Consider the following 19,079-nt stretch of genomic DNA (forward strand, 5'->3'; position numbering starts at 1 on the left):
TATATTTACTTTATAGTATTAAGTCATGACTGATCGTGGGTCATATCCAATGTGTAACCATACACACTAGTGCACTCACCATGAGAAACACATCTCAATAGCTAATACTAGCCATCCCTCCAATTAGGATGTGGTACACTACAACCTTTACCCACAAACTAGTTGTGAATAAGTCATCTATTTATAATCTTTCATGTCACTCCTAATGCACCCAAGTCACATATAATGCAAAAGATATAAGTTAGAGCACTTATAAGATATAATGCATGGAAAAAGAATGGATAAAAGTAAACTAGAACTTTATTAAACAAATAATAAAATCTAAGAGTTTATTATCTCATATCATGCTTGTAAGGGTTCTACCCTAATGGAAGGATCATAAGACAAGGAAATAATTCTAATAACACTTCATCTCCTATTGAAAATATGTTATTAGTGGATGATTTAAAACATAATCTTTTGAATATTAGTTAACTATGTGACAAGGGTTTTAAAGTGATTTTTGAAGTATCTCATCACATTATCAAATATATTCAAAGTGTAAAATCATTTTCACAAGCCATAGAAATGATAATGTTTACACAATGAACATTTCCAAATATGATGGTTATGATAAATGTTTTTCAAGCATATATGATCAAAGTTGGCTATGGCATAGGAGGCCAGAACATGTTAATATTGATTTCATTTCACAACTCAACAAAACTGAACTTGTTAGAGACATTCCTAATATAAATTTTCAAAAGAACAAATTTTATGAAGCATGTCAAGTAAGGAAGTAAATAAAAAAAAAAAAAAAAAAAAAAAAAAAAAAAAAAAACATTTCCACAACTAGACTACTTGAACTATTGCACATGGATCTATTTGGTCCCTCTAAGACACCAAATCTTAGAGGAAAATCTTATACTTATGTTATTGTAGATGACTTCTTTAGATACACATGTATCTTATTTTTAAGTAAAAATAAATAAAAATAAAGCTCTTCATGAGTTATTAAAAAAGATTCAAAATTAAAAAGGATTTGCAATCACTTGTATAAGAAGTGATCATGAGAGAGAATTTGAAAATACTGACATTAAAACTTATTGCAATGAGCATGAAATTGACCATAATTTTTTGGCTTCTAAAATCCCTCAACAAAATGGGGTAGTTGAAAGAAAAAATACAATTTTACAAGAAATGGTAAGAATAATGCTAAATGAAAACAATTTACCAAAATACTTTTAGGCTTAAATGGTTATCATTTCTTGTTATGTTTTAAATGGATTTTTACTAAGGCTGATCCTCAAGAAAACTCCCTATGAGCTTTGGAAAAATAAGAAACTCAATATTGGATATTTCAAAGTCTTTAGATGCAAATGCTTTATTTTAAACACCAAAGACAAGCTTGGAAAGTTTGATGCAAAATTGGATGTTAGAATTTTCCTCGGATGCTCAACTTCAAGTAGAGCTTTTAGAGTTTTCAACAAAAGAACCATGGGTAATAGACGATTCCATTCATGTTTTTTTAATGAATCTAACAACTTTATTCAAGGAAGATATAGTCTTGATGATGATTTAGGTTTGAAGGACTACATGGGAAGATTTCAAATTGTAGATGAAAGACAATAAAAAGAAAAGGAAGTTGATTCAAAGGAAGAAGGATCACCTTTCACATTTCTTTCTCCTCAACAAGTTCAAGGTGAATCAAGTAAAGACCTTCCAAGAGAGTGAAAGTTTGCCATCAACCACCCTCAAGATCAAATCACAAGTAATCTATCTAGTGGGATAAGAGCTAGATCTTTCTTAGAAATATTTGCAATGATTTAGTTTTCATTTCTCAAATTGAGCCTAAGAACATAAATGATGCCATAGAAAATAAAAATTGGATGATTGCTATGCAAAAAGAGTTAAATCAATTTGAAAGAATGAAATATGAGAACTTGTACCTAGACCTTTAAATCAAAGTGTTATGGACACTAAATGAATTTTTATAAATAAAATGAATCAAAATGGAATAATTGTTAGAAACAAAGCTAAGTTAGTTGTCGAAGGGTTTAATCAAGAATGAAGAATAGACTATGAAGAAACCTTTGCTCATGTGGATAGGTTAGAAGTCATTAGAATATTACTTGACTTTGCATGCTTTAAATACTTTATTTTATATCAAATGGATGTAAAAAAATGCTTTCTTAAATGGTTTTATAATGGAAGAAGTCTATATTGAACAACCACTCGGTTTTGCAAGTTTTAACTTACCTAACCATGTTTTCAAACTTAAAAAAGGCTTTATGGTTTAAAATAAGCACCTAGAGTATGTATGAAAGGCTAAGCAAATTTCTTTTAGAAAATGACTTTAAAATGGGTAAAATTGACACAAAACTCTTTATTAAAACCAAATAAGAAGATGTGTTTATGATTCAAATTTATGTTGATGATATTATATTTGGTGCTATTAATGTTTCTCTTTGTGAAGAGTTTGCCAAGTGTATGCATTGTGAGTCTAATATGAGCATGATGGGAGAGTTCAATCTTTCTTAGACTTCAAATCAAACAACTAAAGGAAGAGTACATCTCCATCAACCAAGCCAAGTACAGTAGAGATCTTCTTAAAAGGTTCAAGATGGAGGAAGCAAAACCAATTGGGACTCTAATGAGCTCATCCATCAAGATTTGACAAGGATGAGTAAAGGCAGTCCATTGACTCAACTATGTATAAAATAATGATAGGTTCTTTACTTTATTTAATTGCTAGTAAACCCGATATTATGTTTAGTGTATGTTTGTATGCTAGATTTCAATCTTGTCCTAAAGAATCACACTTAATTGTGACAAAAGAAATTTTAGACATCTGAAAGGAACAATTGACTTAGACTATGGTATCTTAAGAGTGACTACTTTGAATTAATTGGATTTTTGGATGTCAACTTTACCAGTTGTAGAGTAGATAGAAAAAACATTGATGACATATGTCATTTATTAGGACACTTACATATTTCATGGCATAGTAAGAAGCAAAACTGTCAGTAGCTTTGTCAATGATGGAAGTCGAATACGTATCGACCAATTTATGTCAAGCACAAATTCTTTAGATAAAACAAACAATTAGCGATTTCGGTTTATCTTTTAAATAGGTTCGAATAAAATGTGATAATACAAGTGTTATAAGTATCTCAAAGAATCTCATGCAACGCTTTAGGACTAAGCACATTGAAACTAGACATCACTTTCTTAGAGACCATGCGAAAAAAGTTGATATAACACTTGAATTTAAAGGCACTAAAGATCAACTTGTCGATATATTTACTTAACCTCTAAGCAAAGACCTTTTTTTTTTTTAATGAGGAGAGAATTAGGGGTTATTTTTATTTAATTTAATCTTTTTTAATGTGCTTATATGACTTACCTATCTTATACACAACATCACATCTCATATCATTCCTAGCATACATAAGAAAGGTCAATTATTGACCAAAAATCAAAATTCTTGTGGCATTGGACATAAAAAGTTGGGGATTCCTTCTTAGATAGGCAGAAGGAATAAATGAAGATTTTTTTTTTCTTTTTTTCAAAAATCCTAAGTTGGTGAGTGCATTGACCAAAGTGGTCAATCGATTGGAATTGGTTGATCAGTTCGTCGAGATTGGTAGCTTAAAAGGCCTCCCCACACCTCATTTTTCTACCTCGTTCCCTCTAGTTTTTCAAGGGGTCTTGCCAATTCAGGGTTTTGGAAGAAGATTTGAGAGGCTTCATGTCTGATGAAGCTATTTGGACATTGTTTTGGAGGATTTTTTAGGGTTAAGGTTTTGGTTTTAGATGTTTCTTTCTCCACTTAAGCTTCTTTCTCAAGTCTCTTTATTTTGTTTTTTGTTCTCCATTGCACCACATGGAGAGTCGGTTGATGTTAAGGCGCAGGGCAAGTGCCCCATTGAGACTTTCGAGCCAAAGGCTTGCCTGAAAGGCATATTTGACATGAGCACCTTCACTTCAATTGAAGAATACCGAGTGAGACATTGCTTTTGTTCAACCACATTATTTTGACTTTCAAGAGTTGTTTATGAGGATGGGAGGATTCCTAGCTGTTACTCTTCTAAGCTGATTTTCTCAACATTGCTCCACACATTATATTCCAAGATGAGATTCTATGTTGGAGGACCAATTTCATGTACATTGAGAGGTATGGAGATTAATCTAGGTGTTGATGCGATTTGTTGCATTCTTGGTGTTCTTGTTATAAGATTGAGAGTTTAAGAGTTCAAAACCTAGCCTGTTATCCTAGTTTTTGTTGTTGGAAAGGTATTTTAGCACCTCTGCAAACTTCCTAATGCCAATCGGGTTGGCAAGCCATTTGTCAATGGCCTAACTATCATCGACTGCATGATTTATCACATGAGTTTCTATTTATCATGCTAAAAGAAGGGTACAAGGATGAGGTATCATACTTTGAGGTATTCCTAATTGATTAGATATTAACTAGGATCCTTTTAGCCACCTTATGATGCATCATATGATTGCTTGCTATGAGAACACCACTCATGTTCTTCTTTACACACACTTTCTTTCAAAAGTGTTCAAGGAAGTTGGCATTGATTTATTCCGAGAGCGAGACATTGATGTCTCGAGTATCTATGACACTTACAATACATTTTCTATCGGATAGATGAAATTTGAGAAAACTCTAAATTGTTCTTGGGTTAGGAAGGTGGAAAAAAAACTACACTTGTTCCTCCTATGGTTGAGAAGGAGAATCACATTAGAAAAATGGAGGGAGGAGAAGAACCTTAGGATGATTAGGGTGTTGGCACCAAGAATATGATTTCTCCACCTTAAATAGAGCATTTTCCTACTTAGACAAAGGTTGAGCTATTTGTCGATGGTGCATTTTCTAAGTCCATGCGCATAGAGACCATGTATATTGAAGGATCCCACTCTGAGCCATCATACATTGAGCATACATACATTGAGATACCTTAGCCTTAGGCATTTCCTGCTCCCGACATGCCCCTTAGATAAACTTTGGTGTACAAATCAACTTTTTAAGGGCACAAATGGGAGAGATCGCCATTATTCATGATTTTCAATTCTACTTGGTCGATGAATGATGGACCAATACTAGATTGGGTTCACCTTGTAGTATGAACATTTTTACCATTGTTTTGATCAATATAAGGAGCGAGCTACTGCTTAGTATGATTAGCTGTTTGCTCGGATTGGTTGTATCTCAAATTAATAAGATCAAATAGATGATCACCTTGATCACATCATGACCACATTTTGATGGTTAGCATGTTGAGATGATGGTTTATTTCTACTCTATGTTTCCTCCACCTCTTTCATAACCTTGAGGTTTAGTTTGAGCATCCCCTTGTTCATTTTTTATGTTGCTAAGTGAGGAGATATTTCATAGGCATATATCTAGGAAGAAAGAGCTGCTTTTGCATGGAGGATAGTAACTATTACATACATTTTTTAGGCATGCTTGACTTATTCACGTATTTTGGATTTTTTCTTTTTTATATTTGATCATATCCATGCTATTATATATATATGCACATTATGGATTATCATACATATATCTAATTGTTCATCCTCCTTGACATGTTTCCTTGATTGATGATTGATGGTTATCATTATAGCTTTTCTCATCTTTATAGAATGATCATGCACAAACTTTCTATATTTGCCTATGGTTGATCATCCTAGTTTGCTTTGAGCTTTGGCTATCAAATTGTTAAATTCCTTTGAGCTTTAAATTCTTGATTCTAGTATATGCCTGGTTTAAGAGGGAGATTTTATTTCTTCTTAGATAACTAAGGTTTATCATCATAAAAAGAAAAAAGAGAGATTGTTAGCTTAAGGGTTCTCCTAAGCACCTTTTGATGATAATAAATCATGGTTAGTTTACCAATGCCTTAAAATCAAGATGAATTTTTAGGTTTTATTTAAGAAATTTGAATGGAAAATTAAGATAATCATCAAAAGATCAAAATAGTGCAAGTTTAAGTGTGCATGAAGACTATTCAAGCCTAGGAATTCTTTGTAAGGTGAACACTTGGATGCACCTAGGATTTTTTTATTAAATCATGCATTACTTCATACTTAGTTTACGTATTAAAGTTAAAATTTTATTAAAACTTGAGTATCCTAACATGAACATTAGGTAAAATTATTTAAACTTGACCTACTAAGGTATCTAAAGACCTTGCCTAAGTGTTAGAAGAAAAATGATTTGAAAATGATAAGTTTTAGGTCTTATTTAATTTAGCTAACCGGTCCAAGACAGGACCAACCGACTCAACTGATTAAGGAACTGATCAACTAATTTCCCTTTCTTAGTCGAGGACTGGAAGTAATATTCTCTCATCTAGTAGCCTTGCATTCCTAGTCGATGAGAGACATTTCCCGATTGAGGGAAAGCTTTTCTCAATTGAGGTCTGAAGGAACTCCAATAGTCACCTACAGTGCAATAAATGGTCAATGTCTAATTAATCGATCAAATCGGAGTTTGACCAGGAGACGCCTATTGGAACACTTTTTGGCACCCAAGGTTGAAAGCCTATAAATTGAAAACTCCACTTCATTTATGATATAGAAAACATCTACTATTAACTCCCCACCTACTTGTTTCTCATTAAAAGCTCTCATTTTCTCTTTTGGTGCATTGAATCCTCATTGGCAAATCATCCTAGTGCACCATTGTTTTTCATCTAGCTTTCATTGTACTTATTCATTAATGTGTTAGGTTGAATGCTCTTTTATTCACATTTATTGAAGAAAGAGTTTAAGTGTTAACTGTTTCAAGTTGAGGTATACTTGAAGAGAACTTGTAGTGCCCATTAGAGTCAAAATCCAAGTGTAAAGGATTGGAAGCTTGGTTAAAGCTTTAAGTTAGAGGAACCCCCACTTGGGAGGAGTTTGAACAGAGTGGACATAAGCAACACTAGTCGAACCACTATAAAATCCGTGTTTGCTTTCTATATTCTCTTATCTTTTTACTTTCCTTACTATATCATTGTTTGTTACGAGATTTTCGAAAAGTTTTGAAAAACCTAATTCACCCTCTTCTTGGGTGTTTTCTTCAATCAAAATTAGTTAGTTTCACATAAGATTTTGAATTAAATAAATGTGATCATACTTTTATATTTCAAAAAGTTTGTAAATGTTATAACAAACTTCTAAGAAAAAATAGCTTAGTAAATTGAATCCATGATTAGATAAAGATTCTAAATGACAAAATATTTAACATTAGGGTATGTCTAGTAGCCTTCAGATCTCAGAGCTTACACCCATGAAAGCATTAAGAAAAGATTTTCAAACAATTTTTTTTACACAAAATTTCAAAACTCTTTCAAATAAAATATATTTTATTTAAAATATATGTGAATTAAAAAGGAAATTATGCTAATTTTAATAGAAAATTAACTAACTAGAAGTAGATAAAGAAGACATTTTGTAATTTAAATTAAAATTTCTTGTAAAATTTGGTAATTTTTTTTGAATCATTGAAAATTATTTATTATGTTTTATCAAATAGATGATAAGTAAAATGATTTTTCAAAGAAAATTGACTTTTATTTATTTTTATTTTTTAAAAAAAAAAATCTAATAATTTTTTTATTATCAATATTTTTAGGAGGCCATTATCCTTTTAATTTTTATATCTTAAAATACAACACATAAATATTAATTCTATATTTAAAGGGCATAAATACTTTGATGGGGCATATATTTTATGATAGTTTATTGTCCCAAAACTTATCCATAATTACACTAAAATGTTAGCTCATTTGATGGATTTTGCCCAAAAATCCTCTAAAAAAATCCAAAAAATAGACCTATCTTGGTGATATAAAAGTGTTATGAATCATGAAGATTTCATATTTGATTAATAAAAGTTTTGTGATTATCTGTCCTAAAAGCACTAGAATGAGAGCAAATCTTCATTAGCTTTGAATGATATGAAACTTAGTGTATATAGTTGATGTTTTCATTTTGGTATGTAATTACATGAAAAAAAAAAGTGATAGTTTCATAGGAAGAATGTTGTAATGAAAGAATGGAGACTTAAAAAGTTTGATTAATGCCATTGAGAGTTTTGGGATGGAGTGGGGGTGCAAAAATAGATAACCCCAACAAAGAGTTCTACTACTACCATCCAGTGTTTGAAAAATTACGGGTGGTGGTCGAAACGAAATCAGCCACTGATAATCGGTCTGGCAAAAAATCATAAAATTTTTTTAAAAAAAAAATCAGTGATTTTGCCGATATATCGGTATTTATCGGCTCTTTTGCCTATTTTTTGGGAAATTTCCTCAATTTTTCGGGTCAATTGACTGATAGTCAACATGCCAAGCTGCTGCCCCGCCTGCTGCCCACCCCTTTAAATTTCAAATTTTGTGGGTTTGCGTTGCTGCCTTCTGCTGCCTGGGCCGCCAAAAGGCTTGGGTTCAAAGCCAGGGCCACTGGCATGTTCTCACTTGTTAATATATAATTATAATAAATTTGTTAAAGTTCATTATTAAAAAATAAATTAATTAATTTTAATTATTTTATTTTAAATTTTATTTAATTAATTAATAAATGTATAAAAATCATCATTGTAATTTTCTTAACAAGTATTTTTTTTAGTATCATTTATATGATAATTAAATATTAAAAAGGCATATATGCATCATCATTTATTTTATATTATTGAATGCATTTGAATTAATAAATTATAGTTTTAATATTAAATATATCATCATTTATCTTATTAATCTTATTTTAAAAAATTGCTATCATTTCACTTTTAATTTTTTATATTTATCTTTTTAATTTTGAATTTTTTATTTTAAAATATTAAAAATATAAATTTATTAAAAAATACTAAAATAATATAAAAAAAAAATGAAGTTCCAATATGTTATATCATTGCTTATCGATATTTTCCTCTTTGATCATACCTATGTCAAGTACATTTAGGAAATAACATTAAAATATGTATTTTTATTTAGTTTATCATTTTTTAGAGTTTTTCTAAATATTTCTATGAATTTTGAATAATTTTTCGTCTTATCGATTTTTTTGTTAAAATATCCACTAATATTTCCTTAACATCTCTGATATATCCATAAAATTTAAGTACCGATATATGATATTTCAAACCATGCTATCATCTCATATTGCAATCCTTTCATCCATTACTTATTTGGATTAATTATTTTCTAAGTCTTAGGAGGTGTACTTTCCTTGTTACAGGTGTTCATCTAAAGTGAGGTTTCTTTGGCTATTGAATCCGGAAGGTAGGGTGCCAATTCCTTGCTGCATCAAGGTTGATACCTTCAGGAGGGCAGATCTCTTTTAAGGATAGTGCTTTGTCAAGCCTCAACTAAACAATTTCATAAGGACTCTTCTCTTATTTGTTTTGTTTCTTATTTCAGTTATTTGTTTAGTTTTAAGTTAAGTCACTTTGTTTAATTATTTTAGACTCTTAAACCAACACCTAGCTTATATAAAATAATGTTAACTTAGATAAGGGTGCAATTTAGTTGCCTAACTTAAATCTATTCTAAAGTTTGGGAGTTAAGGTTTTTCAATCTAAGTTCAATTTAAGTTACATTAGCAATTTAAACAACCTGAAACTTAGATTTAATATTTTCGAGATAAGTAGTTTTAATATAATTTAATTGAAACTACTTTTAATAATATTCCAATAATTTATTAATAGAGAAATATTGAAAAATATTACTTAGGTTAAACAATTGATTATACAAACCCCGTAAGGTTTCTTCTAGCCTTCTAAATTTATTTAGAATTATTAACATTTATTTTTGTTAAGATAAGAATATTTTTGAAATAAGATTCAAATATCATACTAAGATACTAGTGAAGTACAAGGTTTAAATTAAGAAAGTACCTATAATATATTTTACTCAAACTTAAAATAAAGTAAAAATGCAATATATTTCATTCAATCCCCTAAAGTCATGTTTAGTTAGCCGAATATAATATGAAATATGATAAGAAATAAGATATTATATCTCATTTCAGGTTTAGTTTACGATGGAATAAGATAAGTTATTTTATTTCTTATTTTATTTTATGTTCAATAAATATGAAATAGGTTAAGTGGTAAGATATATTATTATTATTTTTTTTAATATTTGAAATATAATATCTCATATTAAGATATAGATATAAATATCTCATTATTTTTTTTATCAATTTTTTTTTTTTATGTACTCATTTTGCAAAATAATATTTTTTATTATAAATAAATTATGGTTAAAAAAATAAAAAATTTATAAAATAAAATAATTATTAATATTTGATATATAAATTATTTTTATATTTTAAAAACATAATATAAAACTTTTTATTTATAAAGTTTAAATATTTTAAACATGAATATTGTTAAATATAAGAAAATTTCATTTTTTAAAAAATAGAAATGTTAGAATATGATATAATTTTATTTTAAACATTAAAAATAACATATATTCTATATTTTTATTTCACAAATTACATATAAACATAATATAATATAACATATCTTATTAGATATACTACTTTATAATATCATGTTAATATGATATTTATATCTAAAAATATCATATCCTATTGAAAATCATATTCTAGATATTTATTTCCTATCTAATGAAATATGATATCATAAGATGTTTATTTCCTATCTAATGCTTGCCAACCAAATGTAGCCTAAAAATTTAAACTTTTACTATTTTTTTTTTACATAACAAAGATATATAGGAAATCAGGAGGAGGTCTCCATGAGACCATTTTCACTTAACAAAACATGAAAGGCAATACAATTTCCTTAATAAATAAATACATTCACAAATCTGATTCAGAAAGGCCTAAAACAATGTCTTGGCCTACCGACAACATTTTTTTTTTTTTAATTTTTGGAATTTCCAAAACATAAATGATCACAAGATGCAATTCCCACATGGATCGATCTTGTTAGAGATCATATAAAAAAAATCATGAAAATTCACAAACACACAAATCGACAGAAGATCTGATCATGGAACTGTGAGGCCCTAGTCATTGTCATCAATCAACAGAACATCAGCAGCAGCAGCATCACCTGTTAAAGAACATGGCATGCCCTCTTTTTTCGCTTTCGTTTACTGAGCTTCGGAGGCTGCAGAACCACCTTGATTGCAGCATCAAACACTGCCTTCACGTTCTGCGTTTCAACAGCAAAGTAAACTCATATTAACGTCTGCATTCAGAACCGGCTTTGATCAATGGCCCTCTAATGGCCATGAGAACTGCATAGATATATTTACCCAATTCAAGTATCTTTGATGGAAAAATAAGAGTCAAGGTGACAAGACTGATTTTCAGAGAATTGCTTTTAGAGCAAATTTCCAGGCAAAAGGTTAAGTTGGGAAATAACTACAAAAGAAACCATAGCTTCTAAGTAAACATCTTGTATTAAGCTTTCATTTTTCACATATGTTTGGATCTTGGAAGGACCGAGGAGAAGGAAAGAAAAGAGACGAGAATAGACTGAAAGGGGACCATTTTTTAACAGTACCAAAATAATTCCCAAAAGAAACTGAGTAATGCCTCCAAAAGAGTCACTTTTATCTTATCTTTTCCTCAAAAGCATCACAAGGAGACCTTTCAAGCGGCCATTAAAAGTGGTTTTTCCTTGAAGTTGCTTCGAATATATCCAAATAGAATGCACTAATCAGTTGGTCCCAACATTCATTTTCTATGGACACACCACCTCGAGCAATCAGAAAGCCGAATCATAGCTAATAGAAAACTCAATTTTAGAACTTCTAGTTTAAGAAATATGCTCAATATAAAATATGAACCTGCTGTGTTTTGGAGCTGCACTCTATGTATGCCAATGCTCCTATTTGCTTCTTTAGTTCTTCACCCTGGCAATTTCAAAATTCCGAGGAAAAAAACAAAGTTAGGAATCTCCAAACTGGCTACACTTTGAACCTATGCGTGTTTTTTCAAGATATATTGTTCATGGGAGTACCTATGACTCCATGCAAGGTTGTCGTATCATGAAAAAGAAAAGGAGAGAATATCTTTTTCCCATTCACATGCAGATGGGACAAGCAAGTGAAAAGGGATATATATTCTTTGTTGTCCTTTGCTGGATGATAAGTTTCATAAAAATACAAGACTTTTTGTTTGACAGCTTAATTGAAGACGAGAGATTCGGCACATTGGATATGCTATGTCAAGCCATGTATTAATTCTTAGTTGATTGTGATTCACTGATTTGTTTCCACTTCCTTTTGTTTCTCCCTATGGTTGTAAAGAAAAAGTTGACAAGGAAAAGAAAATTTGGAACCTTTTTAGAAACTGAGGCAACCCCAAGTAGTTGAAAGATTCCAAATTTTCTTTTCCTTTACCTTGTCAATCAGTCAATGATAGTTTCACTGCACAAGTTTTTTCCAAGTTCTGTTTGGATTGGAACTTTTTAACTTTCCAAAGGTGACACATATAGTAACATGTTTTGTGGTAGTGGTGGAAAATTCTACCCATTATTTTGCCCAAATATCATAGTCCCACAAATAATAATGGTAATGATAAGAATAAAAGTCACTGATGCTTGCGGAAATGAAGAAATAGCGAAATTGGATGTGCACCTGTTCTGTTGAAATGGTACACGCCCCTGGATAATCCATGTGGAACTGCTTATCTTCTCTCAAATCTGCCATCCAAATGAAACTCTATTACATACAAAACAACATGGAGAGAGCTCCAATCTTGCCCTCCTTTAAATCTTCACGAGTCATCACTCGGGCCCTATGCTCTTTCCATATGTATACATGGAAACAAGCCTCACAAAAAAAAGAGGGGGGGGGGGGGGGGGGGGGGGGGGGGGGGGGGAGGGGGGGATGGGATGGGAAACTTTGTCACTCTATCAAATTTAGTATTTTCAGCAAAATACCCTCAATAACTCGGACCGTATTGGGAAGCTTCATCAAGAAGAAAAAAAAAGGAGGGGGGGAATGGGATGGGACTTTGTCACTCTATCAAATTTAGTATTTTCAGCAAAATACCCTCAATAACTCGGACCGTATTGGGAAGCTTCATCGAGAAGAAACAACATAGTTTTGGCAATACCAATGAACAAAAATGAGGAGTTATTGAGGATGAATAATTGTTCACCTAGTTTGGTCCCCACGAGAACAATGGGCACTGATGGGGCATAATGTCTCAGCTCTGGTACCCACTTCTCCAGCATAAGAAAGGGCAGAAAGCAAAGGAAACACGACATAAAAAAGGAATCAGAAAAGAGAACATGTAAAGAGAATTGGATAGCAAAAGAAGAGAGAAAGAAATATTACTTTTTTCGATATGTTTTCAAAGCTAGGCCTACTTATAAGAGAGAAGGCAAGGAGGAAAACATCAGCTCCTCTATAACTCAAAGGCCTTAGCCTGTTATAGTCTTCTTGACCTGCATACATTGTTCAAAATATCAGAAATTTTGCTTATCTTTTACCTTTTGTCGGCCACTTTTTCAACATTAAACGGATCACTAGATATCAACTAATTATTTCTTTTTGAAAGAAAAGCAAAAGATTAATATAGGGTGTTAGGAAATTCCATGGAAACATATTGCCTTTGTTCTTTACTGAGGAATTTTCTAGCCTCTTCATCATATGAATAGCTGCAACCATATGTTGTCATGTAATGACATTTTCTCTCTTCTTTTTTCCCTATTCCTTTCTCTCTTTTCTTGGATGAATTTTGTGCTATCAAATTGTTGCCGAAGACGGGATCACTCGGTTTTTTCGTGGACATCCAGATATAAATGACGCATTTCTCAATTCTGATATTCAACAACGGGAAATACTTTAAAGTAAAAGAATCCAGTCAAACAAGTATATGGGGCTTGTTCAGTTGATCCCTCCTCCTTTTTTCCTTTTGTGCTTTCCCTTTTTCAATTGGCTTTCATAACATGTTTCATTCCCCTGAAGTTATGAGGGTGCTTAGAAATCCTTTATGCTTTGTTTGGCTGCTGAGAATTGGGAGGGGAAGAAATGAAATTTTGAAAATTTTCCATTTTGAAGACAGAACTTCACAGGCAAGGGCCCTTTTCTTTTGTCAGAGAAGAAGAAATTAGAAACTTCAACAGATCTCATTATGAAACCAAAAATAACTTGGAAAAAAATTTCTTTTCATCATGAAACAACTGACCGCAACCAAGATCAAGTCTTATATTCTAATTAATGTAATACACAAGAAAAATGACGAGGATGATGGATACCAACACTCTGTTTGGATGCTGAGAAAAATGTACGAAAACAAATTAAGATTTTGAATTCTAAATTTTATGATTTTGCAAGAAACACCCATTCCGGTGTGCCTAAATCAACTAATTGGGTTTGCTTTCCTTACCTTTCTCAGCCACCAAACAGAGAAAAAAAAGGAAAATTAGAGCATTTACCAGCAGTATCCCAGAGACCCAGATTAATAGTCTGCCCATCAGCCAAAACATTGGCACTGAAATTATCAAAAACAGTTGGAACATAGTCCTGGCAAGAAAAAACAACCCCAAAAAAGCAAAACTCATAAGAACTAGGAAATCAAACAGAAAAAGAAAAAGAAAGTGAAAGAAAGTTGTGAATTACAGTTGGAAAGAAAAACAAGAACTCCAACCCACAAAGCAAAACCCACAAGATGAAATGTACTTTCATAGAACTACAGTTGGGAACCCATGAGAATTCAGAAATCAAATGCACTTGACAGAAAAAGAAAAAGAAAATGAAGGAAAGTTGCGAATTAAAGTTGGAAAGAGAAAACAACAACCCACAAAGCAAAACCCATGAGAATTGAGAAATCAAAGGCAATAACAAAAAGAGAATGGAAGAAAGTTGTGAATTACAGTTGGGAAGGTGTTGCTAGTGTAGGAGATGAGAAGGCAAGTCTTCCCAACAGCTCCATCTCCAACTGTCACGCACTTAATGAACCTGCTTGGTACTGTACTCATTTGATCACTCCCACCAACAACTCTCTCTCTCTCAAACTTGATTTTCCTTCTCACAAATTTGTTTTCTTTCCCTGTAGTTTAAGGCAATTTAGCCCCCGCAACAACTCCTTTTCAGGGAACTCTCATTCTCTCCATCACTCCATCACAGATTCCCAGCTTAAATTGTAGAGAGAGAGAGAGAGAGAAAAGTTGGAAATTTTCTATGAGTTTTTCTAGGCGAAAAAGATCTGTAGTGACTTTATTTTGAGCTGTCAGAGAGGCAAAAGGAGGAAAGAGAGGCAACCAGGCCCCAGGTGATGTGTATGACATTGCGTTTTCAAACAATAATTATAACTGAAGGGTTGTTTTGAATACGAGTCACACCTTTGGGCTTCCTAAATTTTCTCAAGTTTTGTGGAGATTTTATTTAATATTTAAAAATTAAAATTTACATTCTATTATAAATAAGTAAAAAATATAAAATATAAATAAATGAAACTCCATAATAAAACAATTAAATTTGAAGGTCTACTTATAACATCAATTATTTAGACTTCCTTCCACATTATTTCTATTCAAAATATTTTTAATAAAAATATTTTTTTAAAATACTATAAATAATTTTTTAGATTTTAAAGTTTTTATTAAACATCTAATTTTCTTTTTAAAAAATACCCAAATATTTCAATATTTTAGTGCAAATGTGGCCATTCAATCATGCAATCCACTTTCCTTTTCACGTGTAAGTTCATAATTTTGCAATTGACAAAAGAAGGGTTGACTTCAATTTGAATCAAATGCATAAAACTATAAGATTAAAGTTATTTTTTTTAATATTAAAATTGTTTAATAATGGTCTTGAAACAATGTTAGGGCATGTGTAGTATCATTAATTTTTATTTATTTATTTATTTATTGTTTATAAAGAGAGAAAAAATAATTTAGAGAATTTTGAAAAAGTATGGATAAGATTGAAAAATTAAAATTCTAATAGCATGTCTTAAAGTAATTAATTTAAGCATTTTACATTATTTATTTTTTAAGAGAAGAGAAAATGAAATTTTATATTGACAGTCACTCATATTTTTTATAATATAGTTTTTGTTGTATATAAATAGAAATTATGAGAGAAAACTCTTGGAAATTCAAATTCGAACTCCAAACAAAAGATTTGTGGATTGCAATTCTTGTCTTGACTCACGACTTGTGATTTTATTTTTAATTTTCCTATAAATATGGTGATATTTATTGATATTTAGCTTAAGTTCTTAATATCCTCCATTAACATTTTAATAAATTAAATTGAAACATTTTATTTTTATTTTTTATTACAATAATGCATCATGATTTTAGACCTACCTTCAATACCTACATTACCAAATCCATTAATTTTTGTAGCTAGCTTAGGGCGTGTCTTAAAGTCATATATTTTGCAATATTTATTAAAGTATTACCTAGTTGTTTACTTGTTACATTTTTTATGAACGCTTTATGTTATGTTTAATTTAAAAAAAAAAAAAACCGAAAAAAGAAAAAAATTATCTTAAAGAAATTATGTTTTATATGTTTGGTTTTCTTTATGAAAATTATGAAAAAAAAATAAAAAAGATTAAAATTAATTAGAAATTTATGTATTTTAAAATTATTTAATTTTTAAATAAAAATCTTAAAGTAAGTGAAATGAATTTGAAGTAATATCTAAAAATAATTTATTGATTTAAAAAAAAATTTATATTTTTTTCTTTATTTTCTTTCCCTCAAATTTTTTGAAAGCTAACATAGCCCTGCAGTCTCTAATCACTCATCCTCAAGCATAATATGTTCCATTTTTTATCTGTCAAAATTTTAGCTTAAAGTTGAAGTGACCTAGTGAATCCAAATTTTCCTTTAGATGGGGGACATTAAGCTTCATTTTGAATTGAAAAATTATCAAATAATCTTACATGTTTTAAAATTTAAAGATAGTTTTTTCTATAATTCCCATATATGGATCCATAAGTTTCACGTGATAACAACAACTTTTCTATAGGTTCTTTGAAATTTTGCAATTGATTTTATCATTTCAAGCTAGACGCAATAGAAGGGTTGAACAACATAAGGTCAATATTCTCATTTTCTTCATTATGAATATGAAAAACATTTGTAATCTTCATCCTTTTAGCAATAAGGAACTCACAATTGGAGTCATCTTTAATCACCAAGAATAAGAAAATTTTTATTTTTGTAATAAGATTTGATTTTTGAATCCAATTTAGGGTTTTAACTCTATAGTTTTAGTTCTAGTCAACAAACAATAACAAAATTCTCATTCGTTGAGAATAATTGTAAAATTATTGGTGTACTAACTTGTCTTCCCTTTTAATAATAATAAAACATATCATTTATTTGCCTTTAGAGCATATATTTGGGCTCCAAATGATAACTCTTATAAATTGTCAAGCTTGGCTAGAATTGACAATGTGCTCAATGTAGGGTCGATTGTTTGTAGTGTGGATGGTCCTACTATATCTACAATTGTCTATGTTAAGGGTGGAATAGTATCCTCTGAAGGTGGAGTACTTTGAGCAAGTGAGGGTATGGTTTGTGTTGGGGGCTGAATAGCATCCACTATAGGTGTACTCTAAGCTAGTGAAGGTGCGATATCAAAAGGAGACTCGTTTGGAATTAATTGTTCAGCTCTTTTAAAAGTATGATATGATGTAACAAATGTGAGTTTTCGATTTCACTTTACTATTGCAATTTTGTATTATGGTTTATTTGAACATTCAAACCTACATCACTTAAGTTGTATTTGACGTCTTAGGTGTATTAGGAGTTGCATAAAAAATCTAAGTCATGAAATTCTTATTAGTTAATGAGTAGTTCATAATTGGTTCATAGACTTAGGCAAATCTAATTGAGACTATAGTTGATGGGAGCTAAAAATGTGTGCTCTAAGGACACATATATGGAATGAATTATGCAATATAAAGGTTCAATTCACCCAACATAACTTAAATTGTTGTTAAAACCTTAGTCATTGAACTAATATATATCTTTAGCTAAATTTCAAGTTTAAAGTATGTATGAAAACTATACAAGTTGCAAGAATTGTTTTCAACTATGGTAGAAAATGGCCTAAGTATGTTTAAAAGAAGCTCCAAGAGTTGTGAAGCATGATTAGAGCTTTAAAAAATGTAAATGAATCATTGCATAGCATGAGAGATGAGTTACGGAGAGATATAGAGGGCAAAAAAATACAAGAAAGAAGGTTGGACGCCATAACTTGAAGTTCAACATGGGAATTTGAATTTAAAATATAGTAGCAACACATTCCTTCACTTTGAAGTGAATTCTAGAGCACTTCCTAAGATCTTTTAGGCAAGCTATATATCTTTCAAATCTTGGGAAGTTAGGAATCCAACACTTCAAATGGTTTGCAAATCAAAGCTAAAACGAGTGGTTGATTAAAGTCAACTAAGAAAAACATATGTTGATTTTGAATTCGGAATTCTGAATTGAAATTGGAACTAGTGATTTTGAAACCAATTCAAAATTCTCAAAATTTTGAATCCTTCTACTATCAATTTGGGGAAACCAACTTCTCAATTCAAAATCCAACTTGAAAATTGGCTAAATTTGAATTAGGCCACTACTATTTTGATCCAAAGCCTCTTTTATTTCGAAATTTGCACTCCATCAACCTTAAGTGGGTTTGGATAATTGAAAATTGCAATTTTATTATTTTAAATTATTTTTAGGTACTTCTTAAGGAATAAGTGCCCAATAGGAGCATGCACGTGTTAGTTCTTACCTTAATTATAAAAACTCAAATTTTAGGTTTTGTGAGAACTTCTTAGAGAATTCTTGAATTTTATTAAGAGACAAGAAGGATCTTAGTTGGTTTTTCTTCTTATTATTATTAATTTGAGTATTGCTTCTATTTTTTTTAAATTCAAAAATGGTTTTTTATCTTTCATTTATGATTTTTTGTGGATGAAAGCACAACCATAAGAGGCTAGAAAGCCATCTTGGGTTATGAAATATGAAAACTAGGGTTAGTGCCAAGGGGAAACAATGGGTGTAATTGGAACTAATGGTGGGTTAAATGAAAGGTTAAAACATTAGCATCAAAATCAAAATACCCTCTAATGTCAGTTTGAATTTAGGA

The 19,079-nt window shown here is 30.6% G+C and overlaps 1 protein-coding gene across 2 annotated transcripts; it reads right to left on the reverse strand.

The window, feature by feature from the left end:
- Nucleotides 1-10,763: 10,763 nt before the first annotated feature.
- LOC117931684 (rac-like GTP-binding protein 5) lies at nucleotides 10,764-15,193 on the reverse strand. Of its 2 annotated transcripts, none has more exons than XM_034852694.1 (7): nucleotides 14,846-15,193; nucleotides 14,408-14,495; nucleotides 13,305-13,414; nucleotides 13,126-13,189; nucleotides 12,600-12,664; nucleotides 11,808-11,873; nucleotides 10,764-11,167 (listed from the first exon to the last, which is right to left on the reverse strand). In XM_034852694.1, the coding sequence occupies exons 1-7, from the start codon at nucleotides 14,948-14,950 to the stop codon at nucleotides 11,069-11,071; spliced, it is 597 nt and encodes a 198-aa protein (XP_034708585.1). In that variant the 5' UTR covers nucleotides 14,951-15,193; the 3' UTR covers nucleotides 10,764-11,068. The 2 variants fall into 2 exon arrangements, with proteins under 2 accessions (XP_034708585.1, XP_034708586.1); XM_034852695.1 differs by lacking the exon at nucleotides 14,846-15,193 and adding an exon at nucleotides 14,592-14,801.
- Between the last annotated feature and the right edge of the window lie 3,886 nt (nucleotides 15,194-19,079).

The sequence above is a fragment of the Vitis riparia genome, chromosome 15 (assembly GCF_004353265.1).
Source record: "Vitis riparia cultivar Riparia Gloire de Montpellier isolate 1030 chromosome 15, EGFV_Vit.rip_1.0, whole genome shotgun sequence".
In the NCBI taxonomy this organism is placed as follows: Eukaryota; Viridiplantae; Streptophyta; class Magnoliopsida; order Vitales; family Vitaceae; genus Vitis; species Vitis riparia.